Source organism: Oncorhynchus nerka, linkage group LG14, assembly GCF_034236695.1.
Source record: "Oncorhynchus nerka isolate Pitt River linkage group LG14, Oner_Uvic_2.0, whole genome shotgun sequence".
In the NCBI taxonomy this organism is placed as follows: Eukaryota; Metazoa; Chordata; class Actinopteri; order Salmoniformes; family Salmonidae; genus Oncorhynchus; species Oncorhynchus nerka.
In genome coordinates this window covers 47,521,663-47,541,058 of record NC_088409.1, presented here as the reverse complement: position 1 = coordinate 47,541,058, position 19,396 = coordinate 47,521,663, and the positions used below count along the sequence as shown (strand labels likewise).

Here is a 19,396-nt window from a genome sequence, read left to right as displayed (position 1 = left end):
AACAAACGAACTACTGCCACCGCGTGGGTGGAAAGAGAACTTCACACAAACCCCAGACATGGCAATGAAATTGTCTATTCATTGTAATTAATAGACGATGGAAAAAGATACAGGGTTGGATGTGTCATATCAGCTGCCACCTTTAATGCTGATGAACAAATTACTTTGTAGTCAAACAGGGTAAAAATGTTACATGTTGCATGATCAGACCTGCCAGGATTGATGTTTGGCCTATATAGCCTAAATAGTATGATCGAAGAAATTCTGCTATGAAAAAATAGGAGACTATGAAGACTGGAAACAATGTTTTTTTTTGTGTGTAGCCTATACAGTGTTATGAATGAGTGTGTGTAGACTGTAAGCATGTACACTAAGCTAGACTATAATATTATTTTAGCATTATTTTAGTGCTTCCAAACACTGTTATTTACTGTGGCAATAAATCTACTTTCAAGTGTACTGCCTCTCTTTTTCTTCACCCATCCCACTCCTTCTCCTCCTCCCCTCATCACTACCTAGCACGTCTTTCCTGCCTTTCCCCACTTTACTCTGTCTGGCCCTGTTCCTCCCCCTCTCTTTCTCCAAAATAACTACGGCATGCTATGGCGCTTTTCGCAAATCACAACTCTGTCTACGTGGCGCTTCACATCCCTTTTATTCACTATCTTTTCTCATTCTTCGATTTCACCTCTCCTGTTGCAGGCATCGGGGCTTCTGCAGGATCTGCGTCCGGATTCATACCCTCTTACGATGTTTTGTATTATACCGGGGTACGTGCATACTTTAGCGAGGAGTGGGAGAAAGCTGCGGAGCTGCTCGAAAAGTCGATGACGACCCGGGAGGCTCTGTTTCGGACACGACGGCAGTGCCACGAAGAATGTCTGCCAGCGGGACATGACAGGCTCCCAAAACTGGGTGTGTTTGTGTTTACTGTGTTGTATGTGGTCGAGTCATAGGGTGTGTGTGATATGTCTTTCTGTCTCCACGTGTGTGCTGTGTGCATGCATTACATATATACAATTATAAGCTTGCATTCGGGCCTATATATCTCCCGGGAGTCAGTGATGACCCTATCTATCTATGGTCATGAGTGCAAGACAGTCCTGGTATGGTACATTCCAGTAATGTTGCATCTATGTGTGTGTGTGTCCTCAGACACCGAGAAAGGGAATGTGTGGGACCTATGGGCAGTGGACTGGGTCCAGCGGCGGGCTGAGTGTGTGCGGTTCTGTTTGGGACGGGCTGTCACTCCTGCAGGACAGCTTCCTGTGTCTGCCGACATCGAGTACGAGTTTAGCACCCGGAACCCCTATAACTTCCTCCAGGTCGTCTACTGGAATGTAACTATTAGCATATTCACCTGCTGTTTCATTATGTTCCTGTGCATATGCGTGGCTAACAGTTGAATTGTAGATCTGAAGTGCTAAGTGCTGCATCATTGCATGCTAAAGCGATTACATTGGTTATTCCACTGGTAGTTAGTTACTCTACTGGTAGTTAGTTACTCTACTGGTAGTTAGTTACTCTGGTATAAAGCCTATATGATGTAATGTGCTAGCTCACTTTACTACATACTGTAGCAACAATACCCTACAACTACAGCTGTGGTCTTCATGCACTCCAGGTCATCTGTACTTAACTTTTCTTCTTCATCGTCTACCTCACCCTCCTGTTATTTTTTTCCTCCTCCCCTCTTTCCCCTCTTCTACCTCGTTCTCGCTCTCTTTCCCCTCCTCTCCTCTGCTCTTCCTCCTTCTCTTCGTCTTTAACCCCATTCTCTATCTCTATCAACTTTTCCTCTCCTCCCTTCTCTTCTTCCTCAGCTAGGGAAAGTACAGAAGGCGGCGTCAGCAGCCCACACGTTCTTCGTGGCCAACCCCAGTCACCTGGAGATGAGGAACAACATTGAGAAGTATAGACGGATGGAGGGAGTAACAGAGGACGCATTCCAGGATAGAGAGATGGAGACAGAGAAACACTGGGTAATAAAAAATTTAAAAAACAGTGGGAGAGGAGGAGGGTTGTGTGTGTCTGAGAAATGGTCAAATACTGTAAATGCTAGATTGGATGCATAAATAAGTATATTCATGAATCTCGTTGTCTGAAATATGCTTTGAAGATTCCCACATGTGGCCTGAGGGTTCAAATTCCTCTCTGTGTTTCACCTTAGGTACCTAACCAATCGTAAAAGCCCTTTGGGCTCAGTAACGTCTGAGTAACCTTACACAGTAACCTCTGCATGCACCCACAGCATTCCTGATAACATGTTACTAATGGAGTGTACTATAAATGAGAACACATCATGCGAACTTTACTGGACTTTTGATATCACTGAAGCCTAACAGGAAACAAAAAAATGCAGTTCATTTCACTGCTCTGTTTTGTTTGTCTCCAGCAAGTCTTTGTGCTTTCCGTACGTACTATGCCCATTGGGAGTATAGGCCATCGACGACTCCTCTCTGTCGCACTCTGTTCTTGATGTTTACCAATTATAGCCAACCTTTCCAGTTAACATTCCTCCCTCCTCTTTACCCATAACCTCCATCCCTCTATTAACCACAGGTCCTGTATGACTCCGCCCTCACCTCTGAGGCCTCCTCTGATTGGACGCACGCCGTGGAGAAATGGAGGGAGTGTGTGAACGAGACACTGAGACAGACTGATGAGTGTAGGGCGCAGTGTGAGGTCGCCTCACAGCGGCTCCCGGAGAACAGAGGAGAGGATGGAATGGGCGGGGTGTTTGAGAAGGCTGCAGGTGAGAAAAACATGTTTGTTTGTTTAAAAATTGATATTTTTAAGGGTTTTATATATCCTTATTGAGATAGGACAGTGAAGAGGACTGAAAAGTTGGAGAGATTGTGAGTCAGAAGGGCATGGGTCGGATTTGAACCCATGCTGAGATTGGAAGCTGGGCTGTACACGGGACACTAACCACTGGACCACACAGGTCACAGGAAAAGCATGTTTGTGTTCATGAATCTGGTTGTCTATGCAGGGCTATAACTCATTCATTGCTAGTAGGCTGAACCTCTAGTAGGCTGAAAATGTCTGTAAGGTAAAAGTGTTATCTGGTGTTATAAAGGCCTTATTACAGGGGGAGTGTTACCAAGACAGCTGACTATAAACAGTATAATGTCACGCAGTGCATATTTGGGTTGGTCCAAAACAAAGCAAAGATTGTGATTCTTATTTTTGAATTAAAATAGATTTTTTACCGCTTTTTCTTCCCAATTGGTAGTTACAGTCCTGTCTCATTGCTGCAACTCCCGTACGGACTCGGGAGAGACGAAGGTCGAGAGCCGTGCGTCCTCCCAAACACAACCCAACCAAGCCGCACTGGTTCTTGACACAATTCCCACTTAACCCCGAAGCCAGCCGCACCACACCATATACCTGGCTACCGTGTCAGCGTGCACTGCGCCCGGCCCACCACAGGAGTCGCTAGTGCGCGATGGGACAAGGACATCTTTGCTGGCCAAACCCTCCCTTAACCCGGACGACGCTGCGTCGCCCCGTGGGTCTCCCGGTCGCGGCCGGCTGCGACAGAGCCTGGACTCGAACCCAGAATCTTTAGAGGCACAGCTAGCACTGCGATGCAGCGCCTTAGACCACTACGCCAATCTGGAAGCCTGTAATTAGTTTTACGTGTAGTTGTCCTACTATTTTATTCTTATGCTATTCTCTACTTTTCTAATCTTTTTCCTTATCATGTGACTTTTATCTCCCGTCCTCCAGCACTCTCCCTCTCCCTCCTGTCCTGCCAGCAGGCCTGTGTGACCCAGGTGGCGACGCGACCCGGAAGGATTTCAGCCCAGGAGGACCTCCTACCCACACAGCTGGAGCATCTACACAGTGCACAGTTCAAAGGTTAGACAGGGGAACGGTCATATCTGAAGTTACAGTAATGACCACATGATGACGCTAATGACAATTATGATGGTAACTCTGCTTCTACTGCAGCTGATGATACTGGCCAGGATATGGCACCTGAAATAAATTTATTTTTTAAAATGGGCTCTGGTGCTTCATACAGGAGTTGACATATCTAGTGAACAACCAAATCCCATCTCCCTCTCTCTCTCACCTATTTCCCTTAGCGGGCGATCTAGGAGGAGCGGTGCGTTCTCTGCGGTCTCTCCTCCTGTTCTACCCCTCAGACAAAGACTCCCTCAGTAACCTGAAGCTCTACACAGAGACACTGGGAGGCGACACTGAGGCACACGGCACAAAGCCCGCCCAGGTACTACTGGTGCTCAGCCTCAAATCAACAACCCCTAGCCTGGCCCACTAGGGAGGTTTCATTTTTAGAAACAACACTCCTCAAATTTGATAGATACGTTATTGTATCTTACTCTACTGTCAAGACCAGTATATTGGTGTTCTCCGTAGGCATCACTCTTTTAATTTAAAAAATATATATATATATATTGGTCGCATACATGCTTTAGTTCCTAGCTCCAACAGTGCAGCAGTATCTAACAATTCACACAAATCTAAAAGTAAAATAATAGAATGAAGAAATATATAAATATTAGGACGAGCAATGTTGGAGTGGCATTGACTAGAATACAGTAGAATAGAGTATATACATATGAAATGAGTAAAACAGTATGTAAACATTATTCAAGTGACAAGTGATTCCATGTCTATATACACAGATGCGTCTAAGCCTCTGTCTCTGTCTTTATATTCTCAGGAGATAGCCAGATATGTGAGCCGCTCACTGCAGGAGAAAAAGCTACTCTACTTCGGAATGGAAAACCTCAACTTCAATTTCACCGACCCGGTATGATAAAGTTGTTTATTGATTATCACTGGATCTGGTTTGGCCCAGAGCCATAAAGTAGCTACTGTATATCTAAGCTATATATGGCTCTGATTTGGTCTGTAACGCTTCTCCTCTTTGTCTGAGGAGGAGTAGGAAGGATCGGACCAATATGCAGCGTGGTAAGTGTCCATGTTAATTTATTAGAACTGAACACACAAAACAAAATAACAAAGTGAATGAAAGAAACGAAACAGTCCTGTCAAGTGAAACAACACACTAAACAGAAAATAACTACCCACACCCATAGTGGGAAAACAGGCTGCTTAAGTATGGTTTTCAATCAGAGACAACAATTGCCAGCTGCCTCTGATTGGGAACCATACCAGGCTGAAAACATAGAACACAAAACATAGAATGCCCACCCCAACTCACGCCCTGACCAAACTAAAATAGAGACCTAAAAAAGGAACTAAGGTCAGGACGTGACAGTACCCCCCCCCCCCCCAAAGGTGCGGACTCCGGCCGCAAACCTAAACCCATAGGGGAGGGTCTGGGTGGGCATCTGTCCGCGGTGGCGGCTCTGCCACTCCACCATAGTCTTGGCCCACCTAAGTGGTGCCATTGGAGCGGCGACCCTCGCCACCGACCTCGGACTGGGGACCCTTGCAGCGGGCCCCGAATAGACGGGAGACTCCGGCAGCGCCGGACAAGCGGGAGACCCGGCAGCGCCGGACAAGCGGGAGACCCGGCAGCTCCTGACTGACGGGCGGCTCTGGAAGCGCCGGACAGGCGGGAGAACCTGGAGGGAGGAGATGGAGAGACAGCCTGGTGCGTGGGGCTGCCACAGGACCCACCAGGCTGGGGAGACCTACAGGAGGCCTGGTGTGTGGAGGAGGCACCGGATGGACCGGGCTGTGGCGGAGCTCTGGTGCGCAGCCTTGGCACCACTCCTCCAGACTGGATGACCACTTTAGCCCAGACCCTCCAGAGTGCAGGCACAGGTTGAACCGGGCTGTGGGTGAGCACTGGAGATCTGGTGCATACCACTCGCACCTCTCCCTTTGGCTCAATGCCCATATTCGCACGGTACTGGCGGAGCGCAGGCATAGGGCGAACTGCACCCTCCCAGCGCCCCGGAGACACGGCACGCAGCGCCGGTGCAGGATACCCTGGGCCGAAACGGCATACCGGAGACCAAACACGCTGGGCCGGCACAACACGCCCTGGCTGAATGCCCACTCTCACATGGCACTTGCGGGGGGCTGCGATGTAGTGCACTAGGCTATGCATAGGCACTGGGGACACCTTGCGCTTCACTGCATAACACGGTGCCTGCCCGGTCGCTCTCTCGCCACGGTAAGCACGGGGAGTTGGCTCAGGTCTCCTACCCGACTTTGCCAATCTCTCCGTGTGCCCCCCTCCAAAAACATTTTTGGGGCTGCCCCTCGTGCCTGTTGCGCTGCCTTACCTCATACAGCCGCCGCTCAGCTTTTGCTGCCTCCAGCTCTGCCTTGGGGCGGCGAAATTCCCCAGCCTGTGCCCAGCGTCCCTTGCCGTCCAATATCTCCTCCCAAGTTCAGGAGTCCAGAACCCTCTGCTCCTGGTTACCACGCTGCTTGGTCCGTTTGTGGTGGGTAGTTCTGTAACGCTTCTCCTCTTCGTCTGAGGAGGAGTAGGAAGGATCGGACCAATATGCAGCGTGGTAAGTGTCCATGTTAATTTATTAGAACTGAACACACAAAACAAAATAACAAAGTGAATGAAAGAAACGAAACAGTCCTGTCAGTTGAAACAACACACTAAACAGAAAATAACTACCCACACCCATAGTGGGAAAACAGGCTGCCTAAGTATGGTTCTCAATCAGAGACAAAGATTGCCAGCTGCCTCTGATTGGGAACCATACCAGGCCAAACACAAAGAAATAGAAAACATAGAACACAAAACATAGAATGCCCACCCCAACTCACGCCCTGACCAAACTAAAATAGAGACCCAAAAAAGGAACTAAGGTCAGGACGTGACATGGTCACTCACATTTACTTTCAAACTGAACGATACAGCAGTTTGTTCCTTTTGTGTTTTTTCCCCCTCCCATATAGGATCTCTGGACTCCAGAGGAGGTTGTTCCTGAATTGCTAAGAGACACATGGAGGTAAGAGGAAACGTGAAGGAGAAAGTTACTGCAAAAGAGGACGGGAGTGTGGAGAGAAAGGGCCTTGAAGTGCCATTGGGCGGTTGAAAGCCATTTCCTTTTTGATTTCCAGAGCAGAAAAGGAAGTGCTGAATAAGAAAATGAAGGGGGGAGAGAAAGAGGCAGAGATGGACGATAGTGGATTCTATGCAGGTAAGGATAAACATTAGTGTTTGGCATGTTACAAGCACACATTGACAGATTGGTAATGACAAAAAAACATAATTGGCTCGGGTCTCTGAGGATTGGGAAACACTAATCTGATAAACATTTATTTGATTTAAATGTTTGTGTGTGTGTGTGGACCCTCTTCCTGTGTCTCACTCCCATCTCCGTTCTGTTCCCTTCCCAGGGGGTCCCGTACCTCAGGTTGGTGTCACCATCAGCATGGACGACAATTCTTTAAATGGAACTAATCGCGTCATGCTGGACGGAGTTCTAGATCAGAAGGAATGCGATACAGTACTGCGCCTAGCTACCGTAAGCTTGCATATGATTCGCTCAGGAAACAAGACTCCTTCAAACACAGGAAGAGAAGTTCAACAGATATGGAATTTGAATGAGCCCTGTCCCTTTGGTGTTTCCCATTGGATTGTAAATAATAACTAAACCTGCAATATAGTGAAAATCACACAGAGCATATCAGGGGCCATATACAGTATATACACTGCTCAAAAAAAATAAAGGGAACACTAAAATAACACATCCTAGATCTGAATGAATGAAATATTCTTATTAAATACTTTTTTTCTTTACATAGTTGAATGTGCTGACAACAAAATCAAACAATAATTATCAATGGAAATAAAATGTATCAACCCATGGAGGTCTGGATTTGGAGTCACACTCAAAATTAGTGTGACTCCAAAATTAGTGTGACACTCAAAATTAGGCTCAATAGTGTGTGTGTGGCCTCAACGTGCCTGTATGACCTCCCTACAACTCCTGGGCATGCTCCTGATGAGGTGGTGGATGGTCTCCTGAGGGATCTCCTCCCAGACCTGGACTAAAGCATCCGCCAACTCCTGGACAGTCTGTGGTGCAACGTGGCGTTGGTGGATGGAGCGAGACATGATGTCCCAGATTTGCTCAATTGGATTCAGGTCTGGGGAACGGGCGGGCCAGTCCATAGCATCAATGCCTTCCTCTTGCAGGAACTGCTGACACACTCCAGCCACATGAGGTCTAGCATTGTCTTACATTAGGAGGAACACAGGGCCAACCGCACAAGCATATGGTCTCACAAGGGGTCTGAGGATCTCATCTCGGTACCTAATGGCAGTCAGGCTACCTCTGGCGAGCACATGGAGGGCTGTGCGGCCCCCCAAAGAAATGCCACCCCACACCATGACTGACCCACCGCCAAACCGGTCATGCTGGAGGATGTTGCAGGCAGCAGAACGTTCTCCACGGCGTCTCCAGACTCTGTCACATGTGCTCAGTGTGAACCTGCTTTCATCTGTGAAGAGCACAGGGCGCCAGTGGCGAATTTGCCAATCTTGGTGTTTTCTGGCAAATGCCAAACGTCCTGCACGGTGTTGGGCTGTATGCACAACCCCCACCTGTGGACGTTGGGCCCTCATACAACCCTCATTGAGTCTGTTTCTGACCGTTTGAGCAGACACATGCACATTTGTGGCCTGCTGGAGGTCATTTTGCAGGGCTCTGGCAGTGCTCCTCCTGCTCCTCCTTGCACAAAGGCGGAGGTAGCGGTCCTGCTGCTGGGTTGTTGCCCTCCTACGGCCTCCTCCACGTCTCCTGATGTACTGGCCTGTCTCCTGGTAGCGCCTCCATGCTCTGGACACTACGCTGACAGACACAGCAAACCTTCTTGCCACAGCTCGCATTGATGTGCCATCCTGGATGAGCTGCACTACCTGAGCCACTTGTGTGGGTTGTAGACTCCGTCTCATGCTACTACTAGAGTGAAAGCACCGCCAGCATTCAAAAGTGACCAAAACATCAGCCAGGAAGCATAGGAACTGAGAAGTGGTCTGTGGTCCTCACCTGCAGAACCACTTCTTTATTGGGGGTGTTTTGCTAATTGCCTATAATTTCCACCTGTTGTCTATTCCATTTGCACAACAGCATGTGAAATTTATTGTCAATCAGTGTTGCTTCCTAAGTGGACAGTTTGATTTCACAGAAGTGTGATTGACTTGGTGTTACATTGTGTTGTTTAAGTGTTCCCTTTATTTTTTTGAGCAGTATATATATGTATATATATATATATATTAATTATACACTTTATGAATTTCAGCAATAACAGAATTATTCAAAAAGGGCTATGAGCTCATATCCTCCATGATGACTTCCTGTGTTGTCCCTGACAGACTGCTGCGTCTGCTGGGGATGGTTACCGGGAGCGACGGTCCCCACACACTCCACATGAGAAGTTTGAGGGCCTGACTGTCCTCAGAGCTGTCAAGGTGAGAACGATGAATCTGGAGATGAAATCTATCTCTCCGTCTGTCTGTCTTATCTCTCTGTCTCACATGGCCACATAGCTAATGAACAGTTAAACACTTTTCTGCTCTGCAGTTGGCTCAGGACGGCATGGTGAACCAATCAGACGCTAAGCTGCTGCATGAGATGGGGGAGAGGGTGAGAACCCTCCTGCACTCCTACTTCAGGAGCCCCTCGGGACTCCATTTCTCCGACACACATCTAGTGTGCCGCAGCGCCATCACAGGTATGGTCCACTCAAGCAATGCCCTCTATTTCTTGAAATGATGGTTCCACATCTTCATATTTCATGTTCATTTCCATCTGTTCTGTTGACTCCATTATGTATTACATTTGTGCGTCTCAATGCAAAACGCTTTTCCCATTTCTAGTGTAACCCAATAGCTAACCCCTGACTTGTATCAGGTGTCTTATCTGCTCTGTGTTATGTCACCCGTTGTGTTACCGGGGTCGTGTTCATTAGGGCATGCAATGGAAAACTGTCTAAAACGTTTTGCAACGGAAAACTAAAATGAGTGTTTCTTATTGGACAACACCAGGATGTCCCTATATTTCAGTCCATTTTCTTCTGCTTGGTGCTGTTAGGTTCTAATTTTCAGAGTAAAAACTCGACTGACACTCTGAAAGCTCAAACCAAGTATATTCTTCCCAGAGGGTCAATACAGCTGCAATAGACAAAGACATGTTTACAATAGTTGTGGTATATGTACCCCACTTTGGGTGGAGTCTCCTCCTTCTCGCTACATTGTATCTTTATTGCTAGGCAGGAAACGTAAGTGATACGGGCCATAAACTTTTCTTTCTCCCTTAACGTGACCTGACCGTGACCCCCTTCATCGCTAATCCATGGCTCTCTCCCCTTATCAATGCCTGCCACGTGATCGTTTTCCCTGCACTCAGCACATTCTAAGCTTAATCGCACACACCATATACCTTCCTCCTACAGATAACCATTCACTTCTGGTGTAGACCCTCTGAACCTAAGCACTCGATATTGCAATAGGATACCTGATAATTAACCCTATCCCAAGTTTAGGAGTTAGTACCCAGAATCTATCGGTGCCTAATGAACATGGCCCTCATTTTGTGTATCCTGTCCAGGGGACCAGGAGGGGAGACTGGACCTGTCTCACCCTGTTCATGTGGACAACTGTCTACTGGAACCTGAGACCAGACAGTGCTGGAGAGAACCACCTGCCTTTACACACAGAGACCTGAGGTACACACACACACATTCATGCGCACACACGCACAAGCTGTCAGGACGCAAAAACACACACACGCATACTGGCAAAACTATGCATGCACAGACATGTAATTACACTTAAACACACACAAGACTTGGAAGTTGAGCTATATAATACCACATACACTCCCATGTGTATGTAATTGGACAGTGAAGCTAAAATTGTAAATCTGTCTCTATACTCCAGCAGTTTGGATTTGAGATCAACTGTTTCATACGAGGCGACAGTACAGAATGTAACTTTTATTTGAGGGTATTTTCATACATATCTGTTTTACCATTTACAAATGGAAACACTTTATGTATTTTGTCGTCAATTGGCAGCTTCATTAAATAGTACCCGCAAAACACCAGTCTCAACGTCAACAGTGAAGAGGCGACTTCCGGGATGCTGGCCTTCTAGGCAGAGTTCCTCCGAACAGCGTCTGTGTTCTTTTACCCATCTTAATCTTTTCTTTTTATTGGCCAGTCTGAGATATGGCTTTGTCTTTGCAACTCTGCCTAGAAGGGCAGCATCCCGGAGTCGCCTCTTCACTGTTGACGTTGAGACTGGTGTTTTGCGGGTACTATTTAATGTAGCTGCCAATTGAGGACTTGAGGCATCTGCTTCTCAAACTAGACACTCTACTGTACTTGTCCTCTTGCTCAGTTGTGCACCGGGGCCTCCCACTCCTCTTTCTATTCTGGTTAGAGCCAGTTTGCGCTGTTTTGTGAAGGGGGTAGTACACAGTGTTGTACGAGATCTTTAGTTTCTTGGCAATTTCTCGCATGGAATAGCCTTCATTTCTCAGAACAAGAATAGACTGACGAGTTTCAGAAGAAAGTGTTTGTTTTTGGCCATTTTGAGCCTGTAATCGAACCCACAAATGCTGATGCTTCAGATACTCAACTAGTCTAAAGAACGGTAGTGTATGTAAATGTGATATTTCAGTTTATGTTTAATACATTTGCAAAAAAAAAATGAACCTGTTTTTGCTTTGTTATTATGATATATTGTGTGTAGATTGATAAGGATTTTTAGAATAAGGCTGTAATGTAATAAAATGTGGAAAAAGTCGAGGGGTCTGAATACTTCCCGAATGCACTGTATGTGCAAATACTTATGACTTCTTCAAATTGGGAGACAGGATACATACTATGCTTTTATTTCTAAACGGAAAAACAGATACGCCTGAAAATAACCTCAAATAAAAGGTGACATTCTGTACTGTCGCCTCATATGAAACATTTGATCACCAATCCAAAAATGCTGGAGTGTAAAGCCACATTTGAAAACATTGCTTCACTGTCCAAATACATATGGAGTTGAGTGTATGTACATATCATGAACAGACATTCCCATCCTGAACAAACTCAAACCAGAACGGCATGGCATCTTAATACTAACATTGTTTGATGGTCTCCTCATTCGTGGGCCAGGTCTAAGATTCTTGATTTCAGGCAGGGGGGGTGTGCGGGAAATAATGTGACATGCCTCTGGCAGTGTGCTATATAGTACCACTAGGTTTGTTTACTAAGCAATAAAGATGGCAACTGACAACTTTGATTAGACTTGTTAAGTGCCGACTAAAACCATGTCTGATTCCATTCCAGCGCTGTGCTTTATCTGAACGACGACTTTGACGGTGGGGAGCTCTTCTTCACAGACAGGGATGCCAAGACTGTCACAGTAAGTCACTTGACATGAAAACTCAAGTAGAACACTTTACACTGGCTGGTCTTCATATGACCTTTGCCCCCCCCCCCCCCCCGTGACCCAGTCATCACTATCTGGTCATGCTAGAAGGGATGGAAGCACAGCTTTCTAACATATGCTATTCTAACCTTACCCATTCAGTAACCGTACACCTAATATTAACTAACGCTAAATGAAGAACAAATAGTTTGTGTTGTGTGTACTTCTCAGTAAGTTCTGACAATATTGCCTCTTCTATCCATTCTAGCATGGCCCTTATAGAGGCTACCCTTTCTGACGCTCTCTCTTTTCCCCTCTCTCTCTCTCTCTCTTTTTCTCTCTCTCTCTCTCTTTTTCTCTCTCTCTCTCTCTTTTCCTCTCTCTCTCTCTCTTTTCCTCCCTCTCTTTTCCTCTCTCTCTCTCTCTCTCTTTTCCTCCCTCTCTTTCCCTCTCTCTCCTCTCTCTTTTCCCCTCTCTCTCTCTCTTTCTCTTTTCCTCTCTCTCTTTTCCTCTCTCTTTTCCCCTCTCTCTCGCTCTTTTTCTCTTTTCCTCTCCCTCTCTTTTCCTCTCTCTCTTTTCCTCTCTTTTCCTCTCTCTCTTTCTTCTTCTCTCTCTCTCTTTTCCTCTCTGTCTGTCTGTAGGCCCGGGTAAAGCCCACCTGTGGTCGACTGGTGGGGTTCTCCTCCGGTCCTGTCAACCCCCATGGTGTGACCGCTGTGACCGCCGGCCGCAGGTGTGCACTGGCCCTCTGGTTCACCAAGGAGAAGCACCACAGGGATATGGTGAGAACTGTTATTGGATTGGTTGCTCTATATAAGCCTGGCTCAGATCAGATACGTTTGGCATGACAATGACCATAGGAGTTGGCAAGACAGCACAAATAGATCGGGGACCAGGCTAACACTATAACGCTATAGAGTTTTTCAAAAAGTGTTAGTGTCGCCCCTAACCACTTTTTTAAAATAAATATATTGTATTAATAGTTAGGTAGGCGAAGCTGATCCTAGATCAGCGGTTAAGGTGAACTACTACCACAAGCGGTGAAGTTACAAAAGTGACTGCCAGGTTATTGTTTATAGCAACATACTGTACATAGCAACAAGATCAGCTGCATACAAACAAACAAGAACGTGCATGCAAATGTAATGGTTGTTGCTTTTTCATTTTTCCCCATCTAGCGCTGACATCTCAAAGCTATTTTCCCTATGCTAATTCACTTTTTGTTTAGATATCGCTTTTGAACAATAAGTCTACGGCAGTTAGGGTTGGCAGTCAAATAACATAGGCACTTCGATTTGACCGTTGGTCAGTTTATTAATAATCTATAATGTTAAGGTTGAACTTGAGGAAAGTTCTGGTACAATTTTCCCTAGATTTGAAACTAGCACTTCTGCTTCTTACCCAGCTAGCCTGGATTTTGTCTGATCACGGCCGTGGTGTGAATAAGGTCCATTCAACCTCACTTTATCTCACATTACTGTACCTTCTGTGCCTCATGCAGGAGAGGGAGGAGGCCGAGGCCCTGTGGGCTGTGGATGGACAGAGTGTGACGAAAGGAGGAGAAGTAAAAGAGGAGGGAAGAGAGGGCACCGCTGCCCCTGCTCGGAGTGTTAGAAGCGGAAGCCAGTCGTCGAGGAGTAGAGGGAGGGGCAGGGTGACAGGGGGAAAGGACGAGCTGTGATGAGCTGCTGTGATGGATTTAAAGACTGAACCACCCACGCTGAACAGCGGGGTAGTCCTGTTAACCTCCCCGTCCTACTTGGTGGACCGTCCCGGTCCAGCCACCAGTCCCCTCTCCCAAAAGACCATGAACTCTTCTCTATTTTTACACCAGGCTTTTCAATCCCTACCCACACTCTCTCGCTACCTCTTTTCCTCTCTCTCTGTGAGACCATTTGTGAAAGAAGGTGTTTTTTGTGCGTCTTTCCATCCCCTCCATTGACAATCAGTCCATTTGTGTTACAGTGTAGGCCTTAGTGTTTGCTGTGTAATAATTGTTACATACCTGCTGGAAAAAAGTAAAATAAATTGAATAAAAGGTATTCAAAATGGCGGAGAGAGTGGCGAGAGTGGGAATGAAAAGGCCATAGCTGAGGTGCTTCCGAAGTGGCATCTCCCCTCTGTCGGGAAAGAGGTATAAGTGGGAGAGAGAGAATTGAGAAATCCCCTTTATTGGGTCAATGCCATACATTGCACGTTAAAACCATGACCTATTAAACTTCGACATCCACAAAATCTCTCATACACAACCCTGTCCAAGGTTAAAAGATCAACTCCAAACCTCCTGCATGATCAACTGTTTAACCCTTTACACTTATACCCGTTTAGGGGTTGAACGTGGCAGATTTAGAACGCAGTGGCTGTACGGTAAAACGCTATCCACGACGTCAGAGCTCTGGCTATGGGTTTTGACTGACCACCGTTTTGGATTTGAGCACCGCGCACGATAAGACGTTGCCCCCAACCCACCTGGTAATTGGGCCACCTTCGCAAATGTTTTGTTGACTGAGTGAGCGAAACTCGGTAAATTACGACGACTCAATGTATTCTGAAAGATGAGACGTTGGGGGTTATAATAAATACAGCTGTGATGTCATACAAGCAAGACAAACACCCATAGGGACCAAACGTGCACTTCACATTTCCAAATCATAAAACTCATGTCATATACAGTGTCAACATTTATGATCACTATGTTTGATGTACAGTTAGAAGATGACATGGCGTCATACCCTGGGTTGTTCTGAACAGAATCAGTTTACGTTTTTTATTGTTAAGAAAATGTGCCGTGGCACGCGCTCCTCCTCATGACTCCTTTCTATGCGCACCAAAATGACGATCTGTTTCTCTGAATTGCATTGTGAAAGCCTAACACTGGAAGATCGTACAAAACTGGTTGGCAAACAGAACAAGCTTTCAAATCACGCTCACCTGACCCAGATAGCAATTTATAATGGACCGTTTTTGGATTGCGTAAAAACAACACCAGTAATTGTGTGATGGCAGGTGATGCAGGATTGCGTTCCAAACTAAACAACCACAAGTGTGCTTGCTCTAGTTCCTCAACGGCACAGCTGGGAGAGCATTGTCCAGGAATATCTTTTCATAATACTGAATGTATCTAGATCATTTTCTGATTTCGTTGTCAACAAAAGCGGCGAAAAGTACAGTAAATGTCAAATGCACAAACTCAGTGTAGTGTTTCGATTCAGTCTTGTGTCAGTTGAACTGTTGCATATTCACCTTTGGTCCAATAATTTCCCCATTATCTACACAATGTTCCCTTTCAATTGCTACCATGGTTATGTATATGGTTTTCATATTTATTCTGGAAGAAACATTTCAATTTAGCCCTATCCATATAGGCCAATGCCCATGAGTGTAAAGGTTTATAAAACAACAAGTGCATGTGACTAGAGAGAGAGAGACTGAGGGAGAAGTGGGGGGGTTGAGATAATGGGGATAGGTGTGGATTCTTAAGGTCCATTAAACTGATTACCTCAGTGCCAGGCTGCCCTTTAACTGTGTGGAGATTAAGACCATGAAACCAAGAGAGGGTTAATGTTTGAGTGTCAGAGATGGAGGAGAGGTAGAGGAGGGGAAGGGAGGAGAGAGGTAGACAGATAAGGAGAAAGAGATATCACACCCGCTCAGGGACTAGACCCTGCAGTTCAGAAACACTGACACAGAAAGGGAAAGACCGAGAGGGAGGGGGAGATAGACCAAGCCCTGCAATGCATTAAAAACTGATGCCTACGGGGGGAGAGAGAGGGAGAGGCAGAAAGAGACAGAGATGCAGAAGGGGGGGAAGGATAGAAAGAGAGATTACCGTTAATCCCTCATAAATGAGTGCATTTGTTTATGAAGTTTAGGAAACCTCTCCCATTTAGAATATGTAATCATAATCCAACTAGAAATCATTTAATAATTCACATCCAGTCAGACACACTCACATCTTCTCTCCCATTAAAACACTCCCCAATGTATATCTCCCACCCTTCTCCCCCTCCTCGCATTACTGAGTCACGGTCCGTCAAGCACTGTTTACCACCCATATTAACTCTCTCACCCCCCGCCACCCCGTGTCATAATCCGCGGGTGCTGCAGAATTGGGTCGACTGGCCTGTTAATGGACTCCTGGTTTTAACCGCTTCCATCCCTTAGGCCACCCTCTCCAGCTGCTGTTTCCCTTAAAGGCCCAGTTCATCTGTGTTTGAGCAGGCGTACATCCATGTCATGCATCTCAAGCACCCCACTATCTAGCGTCAAATGATGTGTCTATATGGTGTTTCCTCTAATTGACTAAGGATATACACATCCATATTATATACAGTATATACACTTAAGTGTACAAAACATGAGGAAAACCTATTTCCATGACACAGGCTGACCAGGTGAAAGCTATGATCCCTTATTGATGTCGATCGTTAAATGCACTTCAATCAGTGCCGATGAAGGGGAGGAGACAGGATAAAGAAGGATTTTTACGCCTTCAGACAATTGAGACGTGGATTGTGTGTGTGCCATTCAGAGGGTGAATGGGCAAGACAACATATTTAAATGCCTTTGAACGGGGCAAGGTAGTAAGTGCCAGGCGCACCGGTTTGTGTGAAGAACTGCAACGGTGCTGAGTTTTTCACGCTCAACACTTTCCGGTGTGTATCAAAATAGTCCACCAGGAGGACATCCAGCCAACTTGACAAAACTGTGGGAAGCATCGGAGTCAACATGGGCCAGCATCCCTGTGGAACGCCTGACACCTTGTAGCCTCCATGCCCCAACCAATTGAGGCTTTTCCTTCCTCCGTGCAACTCAATATTAGGAAGGTGTTCTTAATATTTTGTACACTCAGTGTATATACATGTCAATATCCATATATCCTTTTCAGTATGTCCTACTAAGATTTAAGCAAACATTAGCTACTGTAAGGCCGGTTTAAATATACCCTTTTTGATACTTGTATAGTGTCAAGTCGAGTGATCCTGTCATATGAACTAGTTTGTGTAGTTGTACGCTTGTAGGTTAGTGCCGTCACACTATAGCAGCACATAGGTCAAAGGTGACAAAGACAGGCTGATAAAAGTATCACAACAATTGACCGAGACAGGGTTGTTTAGTATTAGGTAGCTTTCACTTCTTCCCAGGTTGTTTAGTATTAGGTAGCTTTCACTTCTTCCCAGGTTGTTTAGTATTAGGTAGCTTTCACTTCTTCCCAGGTTGTTTAGTATTAGGTAGCTTTCACTTCTTCCCAGGTTGTTTAGTATTAGGTAGCTTTCACTTCTTCCCAGGTTGTTTAGTATTAGGTAGCTTTCACTTCTTCCCAGGTTGTTTAGTATTAGGTAGCTTTCACTTCTTCCCAGGTTGTTTAGTATTAGGTAGCTTTCACTTCTTCCCAGGTTGTTTGTCGATGGCGGATTCCTCTGGCTGTGCGATTTGACATTTAACCCCATCCTCCCCTTCCCTTTGTTTAAGACTGGGACAGAGAGACAGTGGGGGCTGCTAATGGCTGTAGTATTATTATTATGCTGTATAGCATCACAGAGCAACAGAAGGCTCAGTGCTCTTTACTGGCTGTCACATCCCAGCTGCAGCCAAAAGCTGCTCTGCTCTGCAGGCTCACTGCTGACGCGTGTAATTTAGCTGAATGTGCGAGACCAATAGAGACGACCCACACAAAGTTTAACAGATTATAATTCTCTGCCCCACGCTGGTTCGCTCACATTCCCCGCCATACCTCTTGCTCCCCCACTCTCTTTCTATCTCCCTCCCTGTCTGTCTCCGGAATCCAGCGTCAGCGCTGTCAGAAAAAGGGGAGCGTCTGTTCGCTCAATCAAGTCCTGTTGATATTTGACCATGCAAGAGAGGGTGGAAGTACTGGGTTAATACTAACTATCAAAAAAGTGTTCAACTAACTATCCACTAACCTCTGATTATTTCACCAGAGATACAGTATTGTTTTGTTGAACGGAATAACCTTTTTGCTAACCAAACGCTAACAATCGTAGGCTACTGAGTCAGCAGTGTGAAGATCAGTTCAGAAAGTCAAAGGGCAAAGTAGTGAAACGTCTCTCTCTTTTTCACTCTGCCCGTCTCGCTTACTCGCTGTGTTTGTTTCCTCTCGCTCTCTCTCTCTCTCACCCCCTGGACACTTTCTGTATCTCTCCTTTTTACTGTGTCTCACTTTTAGCACATTGCCTTTTTGATGCATATTGTACAGTATAATGTAGCTCATCGAGACAATGAAAAGTGACACATATAAAAGTGCCGTAAATACAGTATTATGGACCACATCTATGAACCACGGTACGAGCCTGAGAAAGAGAATGTCCTTCTCAGAGGACAATAGAATCCATTCTATTCTTACACATTTGCTACAAAGCCACATGGGTATCTTCATCAGGTCATTGTTAGGCAGGTTGAGGTGCTGGCCTTAGAGGTTCATTCATGCAGGTGTACTAGAGGAACCTCTCTCCCCTGGTGGCCTGAGATGTGTGCGCGTGAGTTAACAACGTCACCACTGTCCCCTCGTCTGGTCCCCATCTCCCTGTCTCTGTCTGTGCTGCTGGCTTTTCTTATATTATACTTTTGTCAAGTTTACAAAACACTGAAGCCCCCTGCCAGTCACAGGCTTTCACACCACACCATAAAAAGCCATGCCCAGGAGTGCATTTTTTACTTCATTTTTTTATTAATGCAGGACCGGTTCCTGTCTTTTGACCCCATGACACGTTTGCCCATGTTGTTTGGTGTGCTTTGCTCGCCTCTCTCTCTCACTCCCTTTCTCTCTCGCTATGTCTCCCACTCTCTCTCTCTCTCTCTGTTTCTCCTTCTCGCTCTCTCTCTGTTTCTCTTTCCCTCTCACTCTGTCTCTCCCTCCCTCTTTCTTTTTCTCTCTCTCTTTGTCTCTCTCTTTCTCCCTCTCTCACCCCCTCACCCTCTCTCTTTGTCTCTTTCTCCCTCTCTCACCCCCCTCACCCTCTCTCTCTCTCTGTCCATCGCTGGATTTATCCCTTCATCCCTGATCTCTCTTCATCCGCTCCAATCCTC

At 46.1% G+C, this 19,396-nt stretch overlaps 1 protein-coding gene across 2 annotated transcripts; it reads left to right on the top strand.

The window, feature by feature from the left end:
- The first annotated feature begins 509 nt into the window (after positions 1-509).
- LOC115141339 (prolyl 3-hydroxylase 3-like) lies at positions 510-14,400 on the top strand. Of its 2 annotated transcripts, none has more exons than XM_065000135.1 (16): positions 510-915; positions 1,156-1,325; positions 1,824-1,982; positions 2,563-2,755; positions 3,736-3,867; positions 4,098-4,240; positions 4,697-4,786; positions 6,871-6,923; positions 7,036-7,115; positions 7,315-7,442; positions 9,296-9,391; positions 9,504-9,654; positions 10,530-10,647; positions 12,268-12,343; positions 12,991-13,131; positions 13,851-14,400. In XM_065000135.1, the coding sequence occupies exons 1-16, from the start codon at positions 603-605 to the stop codon at positions 14,028-14,030; spliced, it is 2,223 nt and encodes a 740-aa protein (XP_064856207.1). In that variant the 5' UTR covers positions 510-602; the 3' UTR covers positions 14,031-14,400. The 2 variants fall into 2 exon arrangements, with proteins under 2 accessions (XP_064856207.1, XP_029535961.1); XM_029680101.2 differs by having other exon boundaries at positions 1,156-1,340.
- The last annotated feature ends 4,996 nt before the right edge of the window (positions 14,401-19,396 follow it).